The 21476-nt window shown below is 41.8% G+C and overlaps 1 protein-coding gene across 4 annotated transcripts in view; it reads left to right on the forward strand.

Moving 5' to 3' along the window:
• The window catches only part of DCUN1D3 (defective in cullin neddylation 1 domain containing 3), a 50187-nt gene that overhangs the window by 19706 nt on the left and 9005 nt on the right, over window positions 1-21476 (forward strand). For 2 of the 4 annotated variants that reach the window (XM_030212431.1, XM_030212433.1), the window contains exons 2-3: window positions 8692-8768; window positions 18110-18644. In XM_030212431.1, coding sequence (XP_030068291.1) covers window positions 18211-18644 — 434 coding nt within the window. In that variant the 5' untranslated portion in view covers window positions 8692-8768; window positions 18110-18210. Of the gene's footprint in view, window positions 1-4974; window positions 4985-5411; window positions 5419-8691; window positions 8769-18109; window positions 18645-21476 lie in introns of those variants that run through there. The other 2 variants (XM_030212432.1, XM_030212434.1) reach the window with 2 other exon arrangements.

A 21476-nucleotide genomic window follows, 5' to 3' on the forward strand; every position in this document is an offset into this window, starting at 1 on the left:
TATTGTGCAGCCTGGAATGCCAGTATTTTTTTCTGTCTCATAGCAAATGATGGATGGACAGTGCAGCTCCTCTCAGCCAGCTCCTGAATCAGTGGGTAACTGAGTAATAGTGAGCAGGTTGTTCCTTACTTAAAGGGATTTTAGCTCCTCTTATCTGGACAGCCTTTGTGGTGCTGGGTCCCTTCCCCCTCCCATAAGTACGTAAGTATTGCCATACTGGGACAGACCAAAGGTCCATCAAGCCCAGCATCCTGTTTCCAACAGTGGCCAATCCAGGTTACAAATACCTGGCAAGATCACAGAAAAGTACAAAACACTTTATACTGACCTACTCCTCTTTGCTAAAGAAAATAGAGGCTAAAACCTTGTGCATTTTGTGTGAAACTGACTACTTTCAGAAGGTTATTGGTTCTCTCTGTCGGGGAAGGGGACTTTCTAATGGTCAAACCCCGCACGGGAGCTCTTCTAGAGCCAGTTCTCTTAGCTTCCTTTTGCAGTGCTGTTGCATTATTGCTGTATGGATAGTGCTGTCTTCTGGGAACTTTGGTTTAATTTTTGACTCATTCAGGTGGCTCCTTGTTGGGATGGCTGTCGCGTTTTCTTCCTGCATTTCTTTTCCGATGGGGTAGGTCTCTGGAGCGGGTTCCTGTATGGCTTTGCGGTTTTCTCAGTGTTAGCCAGTAATTGCAATTGCATGGCAATATTCCTTAGCTAATTTTTTTTTTAGTAGATCTTTATTATAACCACACAATATCAGGAATAAGCACCAAAAAAAACCCAATACAACATGGTAATTCTGTTACAGTAAAAGCAATTCCATACTATGCCTTCACCACCATATTTGTCAGTTGGAATGAGGTAGGTAGTTGTTTTTGTTTGAAAGGTAGTATCTTGTTTTTTGCCAAACATTGTTGGATTGCAAAGGGTTTTTTTTTTTTTTTTTGTGACTCATTTGTTCAGTGAAACATTCCAGAAGCCTTTTAGGTTTGTTCGGATGCTCTGACTTTGTCGGGCAATAGTGCAATTTATAGAGCATTTTGTTTTCTTCCAAGTTGTCCTATCCAAGATGTTCCCACATCTTTTGTTTTTTTCCATGATGCACGACCCCTCACATCAGCCACACAGTCTGCAAGTCTTTTAGATATTAGTCTAAGATTATGTGTGTCTTGTGGATCTTTTGGTTTGCTTTTGAGGTAATCTTGCCAGGACAACTGCAGTCTTCAGCTTTTTCAATTCGTAGAATATATGTCTGGCAATGGTTAGATGGAGTTCTAAATGTGCGCTTGTTAACACCTTTCAGACCTGTAGTTGTTGGGACTTGAGGCTAATATGGGTGGGCACTAGACATTGTGGATGTTATTGCCTCCAGGTTTCCTCTCATTGGTTGTACCCTTGGGCCAGACAGAAGAGCAATGAAGTGACTTACCCAGGACTACAAGGGGAGACGGTGGGATTTAAACCAGATTTCCCTGGTTCTTGGCCTAATGGCTAGAGCAGCAGTCTACTCTTCTATGTACGTATTGCCATCATATTGAGTCAGACGAAAGGTCCATAAAGCCAGCATTCTGTTTCCAACAGTGGTCAGTCCAGGTCCCGAGACTGTTGTCACACTTAAGGAAAACATATTTTGTCTATATCCAACACAGAGCATAAGACAAATCTAAAACTTCTGTGAGGCAGGGGATTATAGAGAGCAAGGATAGGTCTGTTTTGTCATTTGCTGCACCTCCCTTCATTTTTATATACCAGAGTAGTTTACCTGTTTTTATTTTCCTTTTCTCTCTGGTTTAAATGGAGTTTCTTTACTTATCAAACATATAAACGGCGAGTGACCGACTCACTCGCAAATACGCATTAGAGACTTCCCTCTCTGTCCCGCCCCCGCGTCAATACGTGATGACGAGGGCGGGACAGAGAGGGAAACTGCGCCGCCGAGGTTGATACCGCTCCCCCCCCCCACCCGCCCACCCGAGGTCGCCACTACTGTTACCCCCCCCCCCCCCCCCACACACACACACACACACACCCGGCCCGGGCCCTCTCTCCGCTACTAAACTTACACATCCATTCGCCGGAACGCAGCACACACATCAGCTGAGCTGCCGTCAGCCCTTCCTTCCCTGCCTGTGTCCCGACCTCGCTGATGTTACGTCACAGGAGGGCGGGACACAGGCAGAGAAGGAAGGGCCGACGGCAGCTCAGCTGATGTGCGTGCTGCGTTCCGGCGAATGGATGTGTAAATTTAGTAGCGGAGAGAGAGAGGGGCCGGGTGAAGGGATGGCGGCGGCGGCGACTCCGGGGGGGGGGGGGGAACGGTAGCAGTGGCGCCCTCACGGGGGAGGGGGAAGGAAGGAAGGAAAACCCCAATACCAGCCCGTTTTTACGGGCTCAACGGCTAGTAAATAAATAAATAAAAAGCAGTTAGGTCCTAAAAATAGATATCAAAATGTGAGATGACCACCTTGTCTGCCATCAGTGCATCAGACACCCAGCCCCTCCATTCCACTGAAAGCCAATTCAAAGAACAGTCTTTAAATTTAGATTTTAAACTTCTTGTAAGAGGATTCAGTTTGGAGGTAGGATGGAAATGAATTCCACAATGATAAAGCAGAAAAGAAAAATCACATATATTTTGACCTTGGGTCGGGCAACAGAGGGTATCGATAAGATCTCATTTTGAGACCAAAGTACACTGGACAGGATATATGGTATCATCAACAAAGATAAGCTGGAATTCTTGAGTAGAAGGTTTTATTCTAAGCTAGAAGCAAAATCTTAAAGCTTACCTGATAGGACAGAGGAAGCCAATGATTGTGATAAAGGAGGGTAACTTGACCAAACTTGGAAGAATTACAAAGAAGTCTGGCAGTATTTTTTTGTGTGGTCAGAGGCAAATTCTGCAGAGGATGGAGTTAAAGTAGTCTATAAATATGACTTGGTGATAATATGAACCAATGTGTGATGAACTGGATAATCTAAAAAAAATGCTTAATAAAAATGCTGAATAAATCTCAGGTGTCTCCATTATTCCTGTTAAACAGGATTTGACAACAGCTGAGATATAACTCAAATGTTATGAGCCAATAATGACATCTAAACAGTGCAAAGTGCCTGTCAATCTAATTGGGTTTTTCAGTAGAAAAGTAGAGATGGTAGGTTGAAAAGATCTCCCAGTGATCCAAATAGCAACAGTTTTGGCAAATTGTAGTTTAAAATGAGAGCCAGGGGGTTTGCTGCAGTAGGTCAGGGTTTTGGCTTATACTAACTCTTATTTGCCTGACTTGACAAGTAAAATGTCATCTCCATAGTTATGGCTGCTAATTTTGCAGTCCTGGATTATGATGACCAGTGATGCAAGAAAGATATTAAGAAGTGGGGAAAGAATTGAGCCATGTGGGACCGCACGTTAGTGGATGGGTAGATGGCAAGGAATTAGAGATAATGTAAACCTTAAAAGAGCGTCTCTGCAGGAAGGAAGCTCACCAGCACGGTACCTGACCACCTGTACCGATCATCGGGATGACTTATGTGAGTGTGGTAATTTACCAAACTGAATGCTGATCTTAAATCAAGAGAGTAAGGCAAAGGGGTAAGATTTGATATATTACCTTTCTGTGGTTACAGTTTGTACATGTTTATATACTTTATTTTACCTGAAGCAATGGAGGTTAAGTGACGTCTAAAGTCACAAGGAGCTGCAGTGGGAATTGAACCTGGTTCCCTTGGGTCTCCAGCCACTGCACTAACCATTAGGCTACTCAGCTAGACAGAGCTGCTCTTCCAGAAATGAGAAGACTATATATTTGACTGAGAAGAGTTGTTATGGTGGTTTCAATGCTGTGGCTAACCCTGAATCCTGATAGGCAAGAATGAAGACTATTTGACTGTTCCACAAAGCTAGAATTAACTAAATATGTCTTTCTCTTCTTTGAAAGATAAATGTAGATCAGATACTAGACAATAAAGGGTTTAATGCTGTCAACATGGGGTTTCTTTAGGACAGGATGGATTATGGCCTGCTTTTAATCAGTGGGAAAATAGTTTATGAACAGGCTTTGATAATGGTGGGAACAAAAGGCAAAAAATTAGTAGGTTCTTTGATCTAGCAAAATAGAAGAGGATCAAGGGGACAAGCTGTGAGTCTAGGCGATTTAAAATCAACTTGTCAAAGTGGATGCCAGATATTTTGATGAAAGAGCCAGATGTGTGCCCACAGAGGAAGGTTTAAATTGACCTGGTAGAGCAGCCGATTAGAAAGGTGGTCTAACATAGCACTTGATCATGATTTGACATGTCATTGAGAACTTTGAGACATTAACTTTGTTAAATTTCCCCCCTCACTTCAACTGGGAGCACATAAAGTTTACAAAACTAGACTCACTTCTAACTCAGTGGGAATTGGAGCTTTGCTACTCAGCACCTCACCCCTGGGTCAGCAAGGCTCTCATCCATATTGCAGAAAGTAGTGGTCAGTTTAGGGATCCTCAGTAGCCCTATCAGAAGGAGCATGAGATGAGAATAGGTGCAAGGTCTGTGTGTGATGGAACTCTCAGGCTGAACAGATTCCTCTGCTTGTGAGGAGAATAGTTGAATTTACACGTCAGTCTAGCTTGAAAAATTGGCTCCTAGAAATGGGTAAGTGTAATCCTTGGTGTTGCTCAGAGGAGCCACAGTATGAAAGGAATGCCTATTGGTTCTGCCTTGGCCCTGAATAAATCTCAGGTGTCTCCATTATTCATCAGCTTCTTAAGAAAGGTGGCTGAAGTCGGTGACCAGCACCAGACCCTGAGGAGGCTAAATTTGGACATTATTGTAATGTTCATGCTGGAGGCACCCTCGGTGGATGGTGCTGCTTCCAACCTGTAGCACAGACCACTGATGGACAGAATATAACTACCCTTGCAGACAACACAGCATGCCCCACTGCTGGCACAGAGGTCCAGGAACCAGGGTGGCTGCTCCTCTATTAAGGGCAGGGAAAGCGGTGCCAGATTCTTGGCATGGTGAGAGCAGCACAGCAGAGCTCAAGTACATAAGGGGATTAAAGGCACCTGTATTATCATGGAGATGTTCAGGGCTGTGGGAGCTGTAACATTTGGTGCTAGGCGAGAACGCAACACCAGTATTTGTGATGCAAGTCGCTGATAGGAAATGGAGCATGGAGGGGTCAATTAACCTCACTGGATTAGCATAGCTGAGACACTTGGTGCTGTCTGAGCAGAAAGTACGTGCAGCATGATGGCTGGCAAGGGGGAGGGGACTTGATCATATCTCAAGACTTGATGCCCTTCTCCTCCTTCCCCCATCTCCAGTACCTACAGGGGTGTTCCCTGCTGTCTAGGATCTAAGTGTCATAGTGGCACTAGCAGACAGACCTCTGTGCCAGTTGCATAGGGTAGGGTTTAGTGTAGACACATGGTTGAGGGAGATCTGTTCTACTTCTGTATTTTTTACCAGATCGACTCCGTGATTGAAGGAGTGCGTTCAATAGAGAATTTCTCTGCTCAACTGTGTGCAAAGGGACCACACGGCGTTGCACTACATTGCTCTATACTACAGCATTGAGTATCATAACACTGCTGCATGCCCCTCTGCAATTTATCGTGACCCCTGATGCAGACGCTTTGTGCCGAAACACTGACTGTGTCTGGTCCTTTCTAGAAGTGTTTCATCAACCTATATGATTAAAGGTTCTGACCCCCCTCTTTTTGAAGGCCCTTGGTGCTTTTTTGTTCTACTTCTGTATTGGCCAGAAGTAGAACAGACTTCCCCAGGGCAATAGAAATTGAATGGTGATTAGCCACACCGGGTCCTTACCCCTGCTTTTCTGACACGGGCAGATGTAGCTCAGAACAATCTGTTTCTGTATGAGGCCACACAGTTGTGCAGAGAACAGGAGGATCATAAAATTGTCATTTAGGGTTGAAACCACAACTGGGGTGGAGGGGGCTGGCAGCTTTTTTTTGTTTGTTTTGTTTTAATTAAAGTAATCAATTGATCAGCCTGCACAGGCTCACCAGGAGGTGGGACCTACATTAGCAGAGGGCTGTTTTGGCAATAACTGGGGTGATGGCTAGAGCAGCCAGTAGAGAAACTGGGCTTCAAATCCTGCATATCCCACTTACATCCCTTGTGACCTTGAGCAATTGCATAACCTTTCATTGCCTCACTGCAAACTGGGGACTGGATTTGATTTAATGTACACACATTATTCTCCATTAATATAGTTTACCATAGGTCCTATTGTTAGCTATCAGGCCTAGTTATTTGTAATTCATATAAATCCCATTTAACTCATGGTAGCTTGCTAATGCATATAATAAATCTATCCCTTAGCAATATTTTGGATGGGAAAGTAACTACAGTACCCAAATTATAACTCCTATTGAGCTTGGATTGGGAAAGCTAAGTAATCGCATCTGAATGGAACACTTTTATCTAAGTGTATTTTTTTTTGTTACATTTGTACCCCACGCTTTCCCACTCATGGCAGGCTCAATGCGGCTTACATATTATATACAGGTACTTATTTGTACCTGGGGCAATGGAGGGTAAACTGACTTGCCCAGAGTCACAAGGAGCTGCCTGTGCCTGAAGTGGGAAAGTTCCTCAGTTCCCCAGGACCAAAGTCCACCACCCTAACCACTAGGCCACTCCTCCACTCCACTATTTTTATAGTAGAAAGGTGTATTTGGGTTATTAATTTGCCTTGAAAAGTTGTGTGTGCGCAAAATCAGTATACCGTGTGTTGACCTATGAATTAATGTGCATAAAGTTGATTTTCATGCCATAGATCTTTTAATATGTTAGTTTTTTTTTTAAATATATATATGTCATACAACAAACCACCACAAAAAGTCTGGAAATCAAGGAAAAAAGCCAAATCGAAACCAAATACTTTTTTTTTTAACCTGTGCACATCCCTATTTTTGTATTATAGTTTCAAATGATTAAGGTGTAGAACTGTTACTATATAAGGCTTGTCCACAATGGCATACATGGCAATAACATAGATGTAAATCTTTTTTAAATGGTAAATATCACCATGAAAGCAATGCTAATAAAATCTGCACCACAGTGAGGTAATACCTATTTTCTTATGTTACGTAAATGCTATTATCATACAGAAATGTTTAATTTAGTGTCTTATGAAAAACACCCAAAACGCGATGTATCAACGTGTGTACTTTCCTGAGTGCATCTAGTAATGTGATGTCTACCAAACCTGTATTAGTTTAAATGTGTTAGAACTTGTTCCCAAGGATGTAAGATGATATAATTGCTGGCACTGAATTTTCAGCTTCATTATTGGATATGTGAGACGTGGCTAATGAAATCAGTACAGCTGTTTGTTTAATGTTTTGCTGCATCTAACAGTGTCAGCACAATCAGTTTAATTGAAGTGTTTAAAAAACATGAAGTGGCAAATATCAGGAAGATCTCAGTAGGTCTAGAAACAACCAATTAATGAGTTATTTACTTCAGCTCTGTTTTAAAGGAGACAAGTGCCTTAAAGCAGCTGTTATAAACCACTGTAATAATTTTTGGGAGCTAAAGTCAAATATTAATATTAAGTCAGGTATTAATCTGCAAAAAAATCTTTTCCGGAGATGGGAAGGTGGTAGAACGAGAGGACATGAAATGAGATTGAAGGGGGGCAGACTCCAAAAAGATGTCAGGAAGTATTTTTTCACGGAGAGGGTGGTGGATGCTTGGAATGCCCTCCCGCGGGAGGTGGTGGAGATGAAAACGGTAACGGAATTCAAACATGCGTGGGATGTGCATAAAGGAATCCTGTGCAGAAGGAATGGATCCTCAGAAGCTTAGCCGAAATTGGGTGGCGGAGCAGGTGGGGGAAGAGAGGTTGGTAGTTGGGAGGCGAGGATAGAGGAGGGCAGACATATACGGTCTGTGCCAGAGCCGGAGATGGGAGGCGGGAAATACTGCTGGGCAGACTTGTATGGTATGTGCCCTGAAAAAGGCAGGTACAAATCAAGGTAAGGTATACACATATGAGTTTATCTTGTTGGGCAGACTGGATGGACCATTGCAGGTCTTTTTCTGCCGTCATCTACTATGTTACTATGTTAAATATGTAGACTTTATAAGGACATAAACCAGTTTTTTTTTTTGTTATATTTGTACCCTGCACTTTTTCCACTCATGGCAGGCTCAATGTGGCTTACATGGGGCAATGGAGGGTTAAGTGACTTGCCCAGAGTCACAAGGAGCTGCCTGTGCCTGAAGTGGAAATCAAACTCAGTTCCTCAGGACCAAAGTCCACCACCCTAACCACTAGGCCACTCCTCCACTCCCTTGATGCTTCACAATCAACAACAATTGAATTAAAATAGCAGTATGTTGTGGATAATAAAAACTGCACTCAAAGGTGTTCATTATGTGTTTTAGCCATTGATTTTTAGAAAAACTCAACCTCAATGTGCACAGTAGAAACACTTTTTCTAAAAACTATTAATTAAATAGGAAATGTCCCCATGTTCTATAATAGTTACTATTGGACAGATCTTTTGTCAGATAAGGACTGTTGGGTCCACCCAGTCTGTGCATTTGTGCTGTTAGATTGTATTTAATCAATGGTGATTGTCTTCCCCTCCGCATTGATTCCGTATTCATGTTAGACTACTAGTCTTAGTTACAGACTTTTACATTTAAATCATTCTTGTTTTACAGCTTTTGATATGGAGAGACTGAATCTGAAGGAAATAGGGCATCATTTCATAACACAGCTATGTGCTTTGCATTGTTCTGTAAGTACTGGTGTGCATGGGAGCTTTTGTTACCCCTTGTCTGACTTCCTGTTCTGTACAATTGAGTTTTCATTAATTGTCCCATTTTTTTTAAATTCCTTAATTGTGATGAAACAATCCTGTTTTGGAGGAAGAATGCTTGTTTGTGGGGTGGCTTTAATAATTGAAAAAGTGAAGCTGGTTCTCTCTGTGGAGCACCTGGGGCAGTGCAGTCACACTCCAGGTGATACCACTGATGGAGCCCCTTGTGCCAGATGACACCTCTAGCTCAAAGTGAAACTGATTTTTTTTTTGAGCATGTGCAGGGACTCCTGTGCTACCTCTACCCACACCCTCTTCCTCAGTCTTTACTGTCCACAGACATGCCAAGATCGCTCTTCTTTAACCTCCAGTTTTTCTCTCATAACTTCAAAGTTCTTTTACCCCCTTAACTTGTGAACTTTTTTTGTTTGATTTTATTTATTTAGATTGTAGCTGAAGGTGAGTTTCCCTGTTCCTAGAGGGCTCACAATCTAATTTTTGTACCTGAGGCAATGGAGGGTTAAGTGACTTGCCCAAGATCTCAAGGAGCAGCAGTGCGATTTGAACCACCCTGGATGTCAAGCCTGAAACTAATATCCTGCTACCCACAGCTGCAAACTCTACCACCTGCACCTGCCAACAGTTTCACAACACAGTAAATAAAATGGGCGGTAAAGAAAAAAAAAAGCATGCTTTAAGTCATGTTCCCATACTGGCAAACAGAGGAGAACTACTTGAAAACATCTCTAGTAAAAAGAAAAAAAACCCCATTCTTTTCACTCTAAGACCTCCATAGGAACAGAAGGCTCCATACCATTCCTTAGTCTGATAGTCCACCTGCTCCAGTGCCGTAGCGAGGGCTAATGACACCCGGGGCGGGTCGCCGCTGCGAACCCCCCCCCCCCCCCCCCCGGACCGCATTCTTACATGCGGGAGGGCTGATCCGCCCCAAGTGCACGTCACTCGGAGCTGCGTCGGCCCCGCTGGTTCCCTGCTCTCTCTACCCTGGAACAGGAAGTTCCGGGGCAGAGGGAGCAGGGAACCAGCGGGCCAGCGGGGCCGGCACCCCCCGAGCGCGTGCACCCGGGGCGGACCGTCTCCCCCCTTCCTACGCCACTGACCTGCTCTCTTGCCATTTTTGTATCAGACCCCTCAGAGTCGGCGCTACTATAACTTTTGAGAAGAAATGTACAAGACAGTACCAGCATATTAAACAGCAGACACCATAACTTCCACCCCACAGCAATTTACTAACATAGAAGCAGTGCAGGTATAGGCTCCCTCAATACTCTCCTGCACATCCACCCCTTTTTGGTCTCTCACTTTCAGAATATTGTCTCTCACCTCAAAGCCCTACATACTCACAGCACTGGGACCTCATCCCAATACAAGTCGTTCTAGTCATAAACACAGGAAAAGAAGCATGAAGACCACACTGAGGAGTTTGCTTAGTCCAAGTTTGTACGAAAAATATTTAAAAGTTCTGTCTCTCCTAGCAAAATCTAAACCTATAGGAGACAAACGAGACCTTATGTCAATTCTTAAGTCTTTCTTTGCCACCAAAGATACAGTAACTCTACTAACACATGAGCACCCTCAATAACTACAACTTTCTATCTGAAAACCCCTCTTCTGTATCTCCTACTGCAGAAGTTAAGAGCTGTGCTACAGGGTTTCACCTTTGCCAGGTCATGACAAATACCAATCTGTAGTCTCTAAAGCTCCTTTAAAGAAGCACAAAGTCTAAGTTGCTGATCTGTGGTTCTCCCGGAAAAAAATAACAAATTTCTGGATTCTATAGGCAGAAAGATTTATTAGAGCTCGATGCTCTCAACCTCAAAGTGGCACATTGACTCCAATCAGCTTAAGGACCATTTTGCCTCTACTTCTCAGCTGCAAGACCAAATTAATGCATTCCCCTTGCATCTTCAAGAATCTACTTAGCGTCTAATACAGGCAACTTAGTGTGCCTATGATACTGCATCCAGAACAGCAGCAGCTGCAATCTCGGCACACTGAAAAACTTGGCTCAAAGCATCAGATCTAAGAGAAATCTGTCATGACAAATTAACTGAAGCACTTTGCATGGGAGAAAGATGGTTCCTCAATGATCAGGGAGCTCTCTGCTCAACAGTCAGATCAACTGTATCAGTTCCAATATTTTCAGCAATTCTATCCCAGAAAAAATCAGCCATACCCTAGAATTCAAGCTGCACAGCACCACAACAAACATACCACGAGAAGCAATGCCCAGGTACGCGCAAGCTTCAAGCACTACAGCAGTATAAGCTGAAAAAATATTTCCTGCTGTGTGGCTCTTGCCCAATGAGTGATGGGCTTCTACAATTTTTCCCTAATCAATGACAAAGCCATCACAACAGATCACTGAGTGCTAATCATTACCAAGGCATATAGTTGAATTTTATCAACATCCCTCCACAAAGAGATCCAGTAAGAGATTGTCCATCCTCTGAGTCACATCGCATACTGCAGGAAGAGATCACTGCTCTGCTGTAAGCAGTGTGTTTCTTCTAGCAAAAAAGGTGCCGGTACTCAAATGCCAGGCCACCCTTCAGGGATGAGGTGATCACTGAGGGACTCACCCCACAATAGCCAGGACCCCTGCAACCAGTCACAGAATCTGTGACAAGGCAGAATTGGTGTATAGAGCCTGAGCTCTTTCATTGAAACTTGGAGACCATGGGTCAATTTTAGCAGACAATGGAAAAGGTGCCGGTACTCAGTACCCCCAAGTACCCCCTCAAAAAAAGCCCTGGCTGTAAGACAATACAATCAAACTGATCCCCTTCTCCCAACAGAGTCAGGGGTTTAATTGAAGATTTTTCCTTATCCCCAAAAAGAGAAGAGGACCATGACACATACTGGTCCTTACATGATCCCAACAAGTTCGTCAAAAAAGAAATTCAAAATGAATTCCCTTGCCACCATTCTTAAGAACATAAGCATTGCCATACTGGGACAGACCAAAGGTCCAACAGCAACCAATCCAGGTCACAAAAGATTGCAAGATCCCAGAAGAGAAAAACAGATTTATGCTGCTTATCCTAGAAATAAGCAGTGGATTGTCCCAAGTCCACTTTAATAATGGCTTATTGACTTTTCTTGTAGGAAATTATCCAAATGTTTTTTAAACCTTGCTAAGCTTACTGCTTTTACCACATTCTCTGGCAATGAATTCCAGAGTTTAATGAAACAAAGGGGCAGACGATCTGCAAACTCCAAGATGGAAAATATACAAAGCAGATCGTTGATAGATAAAAATGATTTTAATAATATACTAAAATATGCATACAATAGCCCGACACAGGCCATGTTTCGCCCTACTGGGCTGCTTCAGGGGCTACAAAACAAAATAATATATAATAAATAAATAATCATAATAAGAACATAAAATTAAAATTAAAAAATTCAATCCAAATCCCACAGAATTAACATATATACGAAAAAACAGATAAATCAAAATATACATATATATATATATATATATATATATAATAAAATATCACATTGAAATAAGAAATAAAAGTATAAATATATCAAAATCAATGTATTGATACCATACATTAAAATCCTAGAATCAATGTTCCAAATAATACTATAACGATAGCATGCTAGAATTTAACCATATTAGGAGGGATTACTTTGGAACATTTTCTTGGTAAAGGACGAGGTGTTTTAACATTACTTTATTTTCCTAATCAGGGCTCAGTATGAGTTACAATTAGTGAAATAGGAGTGCTTACAATCTAATAATCTCATTTACTAATGTGTGTGAATGTGTATTAACATGCTTTCTTTAACGCAAGCCCTGTTTTTGTTCTCAATGGAGCCTAGTTACTAGCTAAGCATATGTCGGCACAAGGTACCACAGGTTAGTAAATGAGGTCTTAGATTGTCCCTCAAGCATTAGAGGGTTAAGGGGTCCTTTTTACCAACGGGGGCCGTTGTTCCTGTGCACCACAGCGGGTAAAAAGCCTCTAAAAATAAAATGGCCATGCGGTAAGATTGCTCTCACCACATGTGGCAGAGAGCACTTACTACCACTCATTGAGGTGGCGGTAAGGGCTCCCGTGATAACCCAGTGGTAACAAGGGCAGCGTACGGCGCTACCCAATTACCGCCATGGTCAAAATGCGCACGCTTGAGGCGGAACTACTGCCATGGCAACCTGTTCGTAAAAGAGCCCCTAATTGACTTACCCAAGGTAATAAGGAGTGTTAGTGGACAATATGGGATTTGAACGCTATTTTGTTCCATTTAATTCGTTATTTCTAGTACTGGAGACTGAAGCGGGTGACGAGACCATTGGCAAAGAGGCAAGACTCTGTTTATTGTAAATTAAGCCACTTTTGCACAATGATCTAACCTGGTCATGCAGTACAAATTCATGGTTTTAAGATGTTAGTGGCTGAGTATCTATCTTGTTTCTAGGTAAGTGAGGATCAGCTAATCTGGTAAAAATATATATTTTTTTAAAGTAATGTATAGTTCTTGCAATTAGGAGGACTAGGAGATGACATTTAAATGGTTTCAATTTAGTGAAAGAAAATTATAAGTAGTCTTCATTGAGAGAGTGCCCCTTCCTTTTCTCCTTGTATTGTCAGCGTATCTATTCCCCCCCCCCCCAAAAGATGAAACGTTCTTTGGCCTATGTGATTGAACCCGTTAGTTGCATTCAATAAGTAGGAAACTTAATTTTAAGAAGAAAAGCTTATAGCTTGCCATGAGCATCTCAATATAGTCTGCAGTGTTCAGTGATACAGCAGATAGATTCTTTTGGCATTTATGGTTTTCTTCCTTGACCATGTGATCTGGAAGAACTACACAGTTGTGCTGACCTGCTCTGTGTATTTCTTTGTTCTGTTTGTGTTGCCACCAGTGTCTTTCTGCCATGCACCATAGTATTTCAGGTACCAGTGAGCCTGTGAAGGGAACTTGGTTTGGCCTTTGCTGGTTAATGAATGTGTAAAACTAACTGGTATCTCTCTCATCAGTACTGACATTCTTGCCAGATTTTGTTTTTTTTTTTGTTTATCATTTTACATAATTACATTCACATTTATCATATAAATGTATAAAGAAAAGCAAGAAATTGCAATACAGAAGAAATAAAAAAAATTCTCCTCTCATTAAATTTTAAATAATTGACCACAACTTGGAGATCCAAGATCAGGAAAACACTCCCAAGGAAATTAAGAAAAACTCAAAATGGTTAATCTTACAATTCATATTTTCTGAGGGAGGAAGGTCAATCGGTAATTGCAGCCGGTACAGTGATAACTAAAGAAGGCTGCTGGAGAGGGTTCTTCATCTGTTCTTTCAACTCCACAAACTCTTCGTTTCTTAGGTTCAACAAACAGGTAATTTATTAGAATCCAAAGAAATAAAACATTTACAAGGGAATCGCACTAGGAAGGACCCACCCAGGACAATTACTCTTGGCTTGAAAGCCAAGAGCTCACGCCTCCTAGTCTGTGACTCCCTTGATATGTCAGGAAATATTTTTATCTTTGAACCCAAAAAACTATCAGCCATGTGACGAAAATACAATTTCAAAACATTATTCCTATCTAAATCAAAGGCGAAAGTCACTAAGAGGGTAGCTCTATCTGTAATTTCTGAATTCTCCAAAATGTCAGTTAAGTTCACATCTCTTTTCTCTGATATTGCCAGATTTTGTAACGTGGATTCCTGCCCACTCAAGTCTCTAATTTTGGCTATTTTTTAAAAGCATTCCTGTCACGTTTATGTTAAGCCCATTTCATTGCATATTCTATGTACATTTATAAAAAGATGTCCATGCACCAATAACTGCATTATCCTTTTTAGTTAGTGTATTGTCAGTGCTGCTGGTTATATCTTTCAGAAGGTAATTGGAATATCAGCTGTGTATATTCATATGGTAATTAACATTCAAACTGTGAGCAACTGTAATTAAGACACAGATAGGGAGCTGGTATTCAAACACTGGCCTTGTATATCTGAAGTGTCTTCACAACTGAACCACTGGCAGAATTGCAAAAGCAGTTATCAAGTAGACAGAATCTGAAAACCTTTTTTGGAAACTACGTTTGATAAAACTTCTTCAAAGAATTTCTCTCTTTCTGCACCATTTGAGGTGAAGGCGTAACTTAGTATTTAGAATAGTAGGCTGAGAACCAGGAAAAGTAATGACTCCAATCCTGCTTTCCACTGATGCTCCTTGTAATCTTTGGTTAGGCAAGTCTCTTCATCCTCTGTTGCCTCCAGGTGTACACTTAAGGGCTTAATAAATAGGCATCAAAAGGCTGTAGTTAATGCAATTTATTTTGCCATAATGTGACACACATCTGAACCAATGCATATTTTTAAAAAAAGCTTTATCGTATGCAGAGCAACCCCATGACGATATATACTGCATGACACAGCTTAAGGTAAACATTACAACCTGCATTACCCCGGGAAAGAACAGCATCTCCAGTGATGGTAGTAACTGCCCTGGAAGTATTAGCATGCAAATCGATGCAGCCAGTCATAGAGTTAAAGGGGCTGCCAATCCTATATAATAATTCTCACCTCCAACATTCTGAGGCTGCCTGGAACCGTGGATCCCTCGGAGGTGGTCTGGATCATGTAGTAGATAATAGTGACATCACACAACCCACACCAGATTGGCGAGTAGAAGGGAGAGGGGCGGAGCCACGATACAGGGAGTAGCGAATCAGCACAGCAGCAGGAACAGAAGCCTCTCTCACACAGTCACTCTCACATACACTCTCTCAAACATACACACTCAGAGGAAAACCTTGCTAGCGCCCGTTTCCTTTCAAACAGAAACGGGCCTTTTTTACTAGTAAGTAAGAAAGCATATGGAGCATGGCTCATGGAATTGTTTCCAGCCACTCAGTGTGTGTGTATAGCTGTGTTGTCTTTTGACTTAGAGGGGGATGGGGGGATAGTTGGATAGTTTTGGGGGCAGGCATGCTATGTTTCACTGTGGCAAAGTATGCTACAGAAGCGAGAACTGTTTTTTCCCATAGAGTTGAATTGGGCCATATGACTGTAAATGAATTGGGGGAAAAAGTTTGAGCAGATGTGTTTAGAGCCATTGGTGAGCTTCCCATTGTTTTTGTACCTGGTGGCACTTTCCTTTGTACATTGGACTGACCTTCTGTACTTATTTCAGACTTCACCTAGGTACTTTGTATTTCTACTGTTTAATGTGACGCAGTATAGAAATAATGGCTTCCGCTTGGGAGCTGGGACAGTTCTAGTTTCCATCCATATGTTTTAAAATAATCCCCCCCCCCCCCCCATATGTACATAAATATCTGATCAATAAAGGAATGCATTGGAGTAACCTAATGGTTAGTGCAGCATGCTTTGATCCTGGTGAATTGGGTTCAATTCCCACTGCAGCTACTTGTGACTCTGGGCAAGTCACGTAACCCTCCATTGCCCCTGGTACAAAATAAGTAGCTGTATATAATATGTAAACTGCGTTGATTGTAACCACAGAAAGGCAGTATATCAAGTCCAATCCCCATACGTTTTTCTAGGGAAAGGAATAAATTGTGAATTGCTTGGTGTGGTCTTGTGAGAGCTTTATTTTTGTATATCAGCACTACAGAAACAAACTGACAAGTGTACATTTTTGTGCCTGAGTGGAGGAGTAGCCTAATGGTTAGTGCAGTGGTCTGAAAACCAGGGAACTGGGTTTGATATCCACTTCAGCTGCATGTGACTGTGCTTTGATTGTAACCATATCCCTTTTCCTTTTTTTTTTTTTTTTTTTAAATATTGATCATTACCATTGGTTAGCATATATACGTACTGTACTAACATCACTGTGTCTGATTACTTAAGCCACTTTTTACTATATGGGGTTCTCAATATGCATGATAAATATTTGCATACCAAGGAGACGGGGGGGGGGGGGGGGCTCATTTTCAAAGCACTTAGACTTACAAAGTTCCATAGGTTATTATGGAATTTTGTAAGTCTAAGTGCTTTGAAAATATGCTTATGTGTATGCAAAAAGATCATTCATGTTCATTGTAGATTTCCTAAAAACCTGACTGGCTGGGGTTCCTCTAGGACAGATTTGGGAATCACTGGTGTTGGCAAAGGTGTTTTGGGAAAGAAAACTAGGTTGGATGTGTCAAGAAGAAAATTGGCCAATGGGCAGCACTTACTCTGAAAAACTGGGTAGAATGAGGTACATTGGTTCCTTTCTCACGTGATTGTGAGTGGCCAAAGATCTCTCTGCTGGTCCTGGAAGCAAACAGAAAGAATGAATGTGGGGCCAGGAGCATTTCTACAAAATATGTAGTTCTGAAGAAAAAAAATATATGAAAAATATAAATCTGCTACATTCTGCATAGAGCACAAAAGTCAGCATAGTTACATGTGAAAATGACCAGCAAGTATGTAGTACAGGAAGTTTCCTGTGCTACCTCCACTGGGAAGTGGTGGGGGAAAGGGGGATGAAACAGTAATGCTTTTTACCTTACAGAGAGAGGCAATTAATGCCACTTTAACTTTCTCCTTTCTCTCTTCTCCCTCATTTTGTCTTCTCCCCTTCCACTGCATATGGAGTGCCACACGTCAATGATTTCTAGCAGGGCAGCTACTAGAACAGAGGTCTCTTCAAAACCAAGCCCCTAAGCACCTCTTGTGTACGTCTGGAAGGGCTGTAATTTCAGTGATTTGAAGCTGTTTCTTTTGATAATACTGAGGGAGGGTTACATGCCATGGAGCCCATCACAGGAGGAAATCGATTGCTTTTGGACAAATTTTATTGATGCTTCCAAGCAGTTCAGTCTTGATAGTGGCACTGGAAATGATTTTCACTCCTGTTCTCTCTGTTATTCGAGTAAAAAAAAAAAAAGAGAATGTTTTATGTGTTTTGAAATATATGAGAGATGTATATGCTTTTAATAAATTCAAGCAAAATCTTTCCAAAGTGGATACTTGGGGTTTGTTCTTGAAATTCTGTACATGAATCAAGCCCTTTGTAACCCGTGTTTCACTAAGAATTTTAGGAATTTCCTTTGAGACTTGTGCTATATGTCGGCTACCTTTTTACTTTAATTGAATTGCTTTCTAGGTAACGTAACAAAACCACTTCAGTTCTAAATCAGCATGATCAATATATATAGATATCTAGAACTGTTAGTAAATTGACTATTTATGAGCTAGTATGTTTTTTACAGAATTTAGGATTTCAGGTCTGTTAATTTTCCTGCACTGCTTTTGCATTTGGACTGAATCTCTATGAAAAGTGAGTATCATGTTTACAGCCATATTTTTGTTTTTAGATTAGCTTGGCTCCCTCTATTGGAATGTTGAAGCATGTCGACCATCCGCTGAGAGGGTGCTGATCCAAAAAGGACTGCTCCAAAGCTGGGCTTAGAACAACATGGGCCAGTGTGTCACTAAGTGCAAGAATCCATCTTCTACACTGGGCAGCAAAAATGGAGATCGTGAATCTAGCAGTAAGTCGCATAGCAAAAGAAGTGCAGGCCACAAAGATGATCACTCCTCGGGATGTGGGAAAGCCTCTGGGGACATCCTTGTCAATGGAACAAAGAAAATGGAAACAACAGTGGAACTTAGTCAGCCTCTAGTACCTTCTGGTGATACAAAGAAAAATGAGTCTGGACCTGATACAGAAGAGTCCTCCTTACAACGAATTGAAGAATTGTTCAGAAGATATAAAGATGAGCGGGAAGATGCCATTCTGGAGGAAGGGATGGAATGTTTTTGTAATGACCTGTGTGTGGACCCAACAGAATTCAAAGTACTAGTTTTAGCTTGGAAATTCCAGGCAGCCACCATGTGCAAGTTCACAAGGTTAGTAAAACCTGCATGATATTACTTCATTTGATTGCATGCATTCATGTGAAAAGGGAAAGAGTGAATGTTGCATGGAATAGAGCTAGATCCAACACTCCTGCTGTCAAAATGTAGGACAGTGAATGGAACAATAATACAATACCCTCTCCCCCTGCAATTTTTCAAAACCATTTTTTTTTTAAAGAAAGACTCTTGAGAAGTAAGAAAGCATCCAAAAATGAGCTCAAAATACAACTTAGTTTACTTTTCACTTTTTTTCTTTAAAAAAAAAATGGTTTTGAAAAATTGCAGGGGGAGAGGGTATTGTATTATTATTCCATTCACTGTCCTACATTTTGACAGCAGGAGTGTTGGATCTAGCTCTATTCCATTCAACATTCACTCTTTCCCTTTTCACATGAATGCATTGGGGATGATAAAACATGCATTAGGGTCCCCTTGGCCTCCCACCCCACCCCAAAAGAGGCATTAACTTCGTAGTAAGTTATTGCGGTGATAGTTGTATGGCAAGACTTTGGAGTGATTAGTTGATTTAGCAATATTGGTGTTTGCTGAAGTGGGATAGCCAATAATACAGTAGCATTTGGACAATATATAAAGATATCAAAGCAGTGTCCATTCGGGTACAGTAGGTATTTTTCTGTCCTGGAAGGCACACGATCTAAGTTTTTGTACCTGAAGGGTACAAGTGATCTGAAGAAAAGGGAGAAGCCAAACAGTTCAGCTGTTGTTTTGTGTGTTTGTTTTGTTTTCCTTAATTCTTTAGCAGGAGCCATAATTTCTAAAATGAATTTTAGGAAGACATAGTAACATAGTAGATGACGGCAGAAAAAGACCTGCACGGTCCATCCAGTCTGCCCAACAAGATAACTCATATGTGCTACTTTTTGTGTATACCTTACTTTGATTTGTACCTGTGCTCTTCAGGGCACAGACCGTATAAGTCTGCCCAGCACTATCCCCGCCTCCCAACCACTGGCTCTGGCACAGACTGTATAAGTCTGCCCAGCTCTATCCTCGCCTCCCAACCACCGGCTCTGGCACAGACCGTATAAGTCTTCCCAGCACTATCCCCGCCTCCCTACCACCAGCCCCGCCTCCCAATCTTGACTAAGCTCCTGAGGATCCATTCCTTCGGCACAGGATTCCTTTATGCTTATCCCATGCATGTTTGAATTCAGTTACCGTTTTCATTTCCACCACCTCCCGCGGGAGGGCATTCCAAGCATCCACTACTCTCTCCCTAGGTCTTTATCCTTTTATGTAGCAAGGGCCACTCTGACTCATTTTAAAGTTTTTATAGAGGTTTATTGAAAAAAAAACTTTGTAGTTAACTAAATAGAAAGCAAATTCACAAATATGCAGTAAACAAACACGGAACTGGAGATAATGATTCATATCCTTTAAACTCCATTTTAAGAATTTTGTTGTTTACCTCTCCCAGAAGCTAACACTCTCCCCTCCCTCCATCAGTCTTGTCCTAATGAAGCACGCCTGACTGATCAACATTTCCCTTACACAAAGTGACTTGAACAGGTGTTGAAACTTTTGTGATGTGTCCGTTCCGTTAAAGAAATAGACGTTCGATTTTACAAATATATCTTAATAAAGTCACCCGTTTAACAAGTGAGGGGCTCTCTGGTTGCTTCCAATAAGTGACTAGGGTGAAATGGGCAGTATTAACACAGTGCCTCAATAGTATCACCTTTGCTTGTTGCAGGTCTGCTATTGATCTGAACAAGAACATTCCAGGATCTGCAACCCAAACCTGGAGCCTTGACTAAGGATTTCTAGAAAGTTTGGTCTTTAATACAAGACCACTAATGCCCCATGGCCCCACCCTCCCCATACCATTAACACAGCAAGAGACTGTCACGAAATGCCTAGCACCTGCCTGGGATTAACCCTGTGGCCAACTGGAGAGTTTGCCGTCAGCACTGCTCAGGCCTGTCTGCACCTGGGTATGTGCTCTATAGTACCCTCCTCCCACTGACTGGGTCCCATTTGCCTCTGTGCGAGTTTCCCATTCTCATGTTATTCCCTGGTGATTTCTAGGTTACTGAGGCCACACTCCCAGGGGTCCCACAGTTCCTAGAAAGCACCTACAGACCTAACACACAAACCACCAAGATTCTTAGTCAGTCCTAGACAACAGAGCCAATAAACTAACAAGGTTTATTGTCACAAATTAGAACAGTGAACCATATAAAACAGGTGGAAAAGTAACAGGCAATAACGGGTAACTGAACAAGGATCAATATTAAAACTGTCTGAACGCTTTGTCACTACCTGGGTAGCACCTGTGGAGTTTCAGGATAGTAACTGCTCACAAGCCTTGAATAGGATCTCAGGACAGAGATGTTTACCTCTGTATTCCCATACTGAGACTAAAGATGACCCTGGTACTTAGGCTTGAAAAAACAGTCACATCTGGAATAACTTTACAAAAAAAGAACTGTCACCATCTGCTGGTCAAACAAGGGAAGTGCACCGGGGAACAAATATGTCATACATTCAAGTAAGAAGTCGGACATAAGTCCGTTGTCACAGAGACCCAAAGTAGACTCTATTAAGTCAGGAGTAAAGTACCATCTATAGAGAACCTTGACCTAATTTTCCTGTATATTCAGTCCTAGAAGCCCCAGCTAAACTCGCCTCCAACTTTTTTCACACCTTCTCTCCATAATGAACCCCCAGTTTGTGCTTGCAGAATGCACAAAAGCCAATTTTTGTTTTTTCACCAGGTACCTGAAAAGTAACAAATTTGGCTTTCATGTGAAATATTCATAAACATCTTCCAGGAAAAAGGCCTCCCTTGGAATGCACAGT

Source organism: Microcaecilia unicolor, chromosome 8, assembly GCF_901765095.1.
Source record: "Microcaecilia unicolor chromosome 8, aMicUni1.1, whole genome shotgun sequence".
Classification (NCBI taxonomy): domain Eukaryota; kingdom Metazoa; phylum Chordata; class Amphibia; order Gymnophiona; family Siphonopidae; genus Microcaecilia; species Microcaecilia unicolor.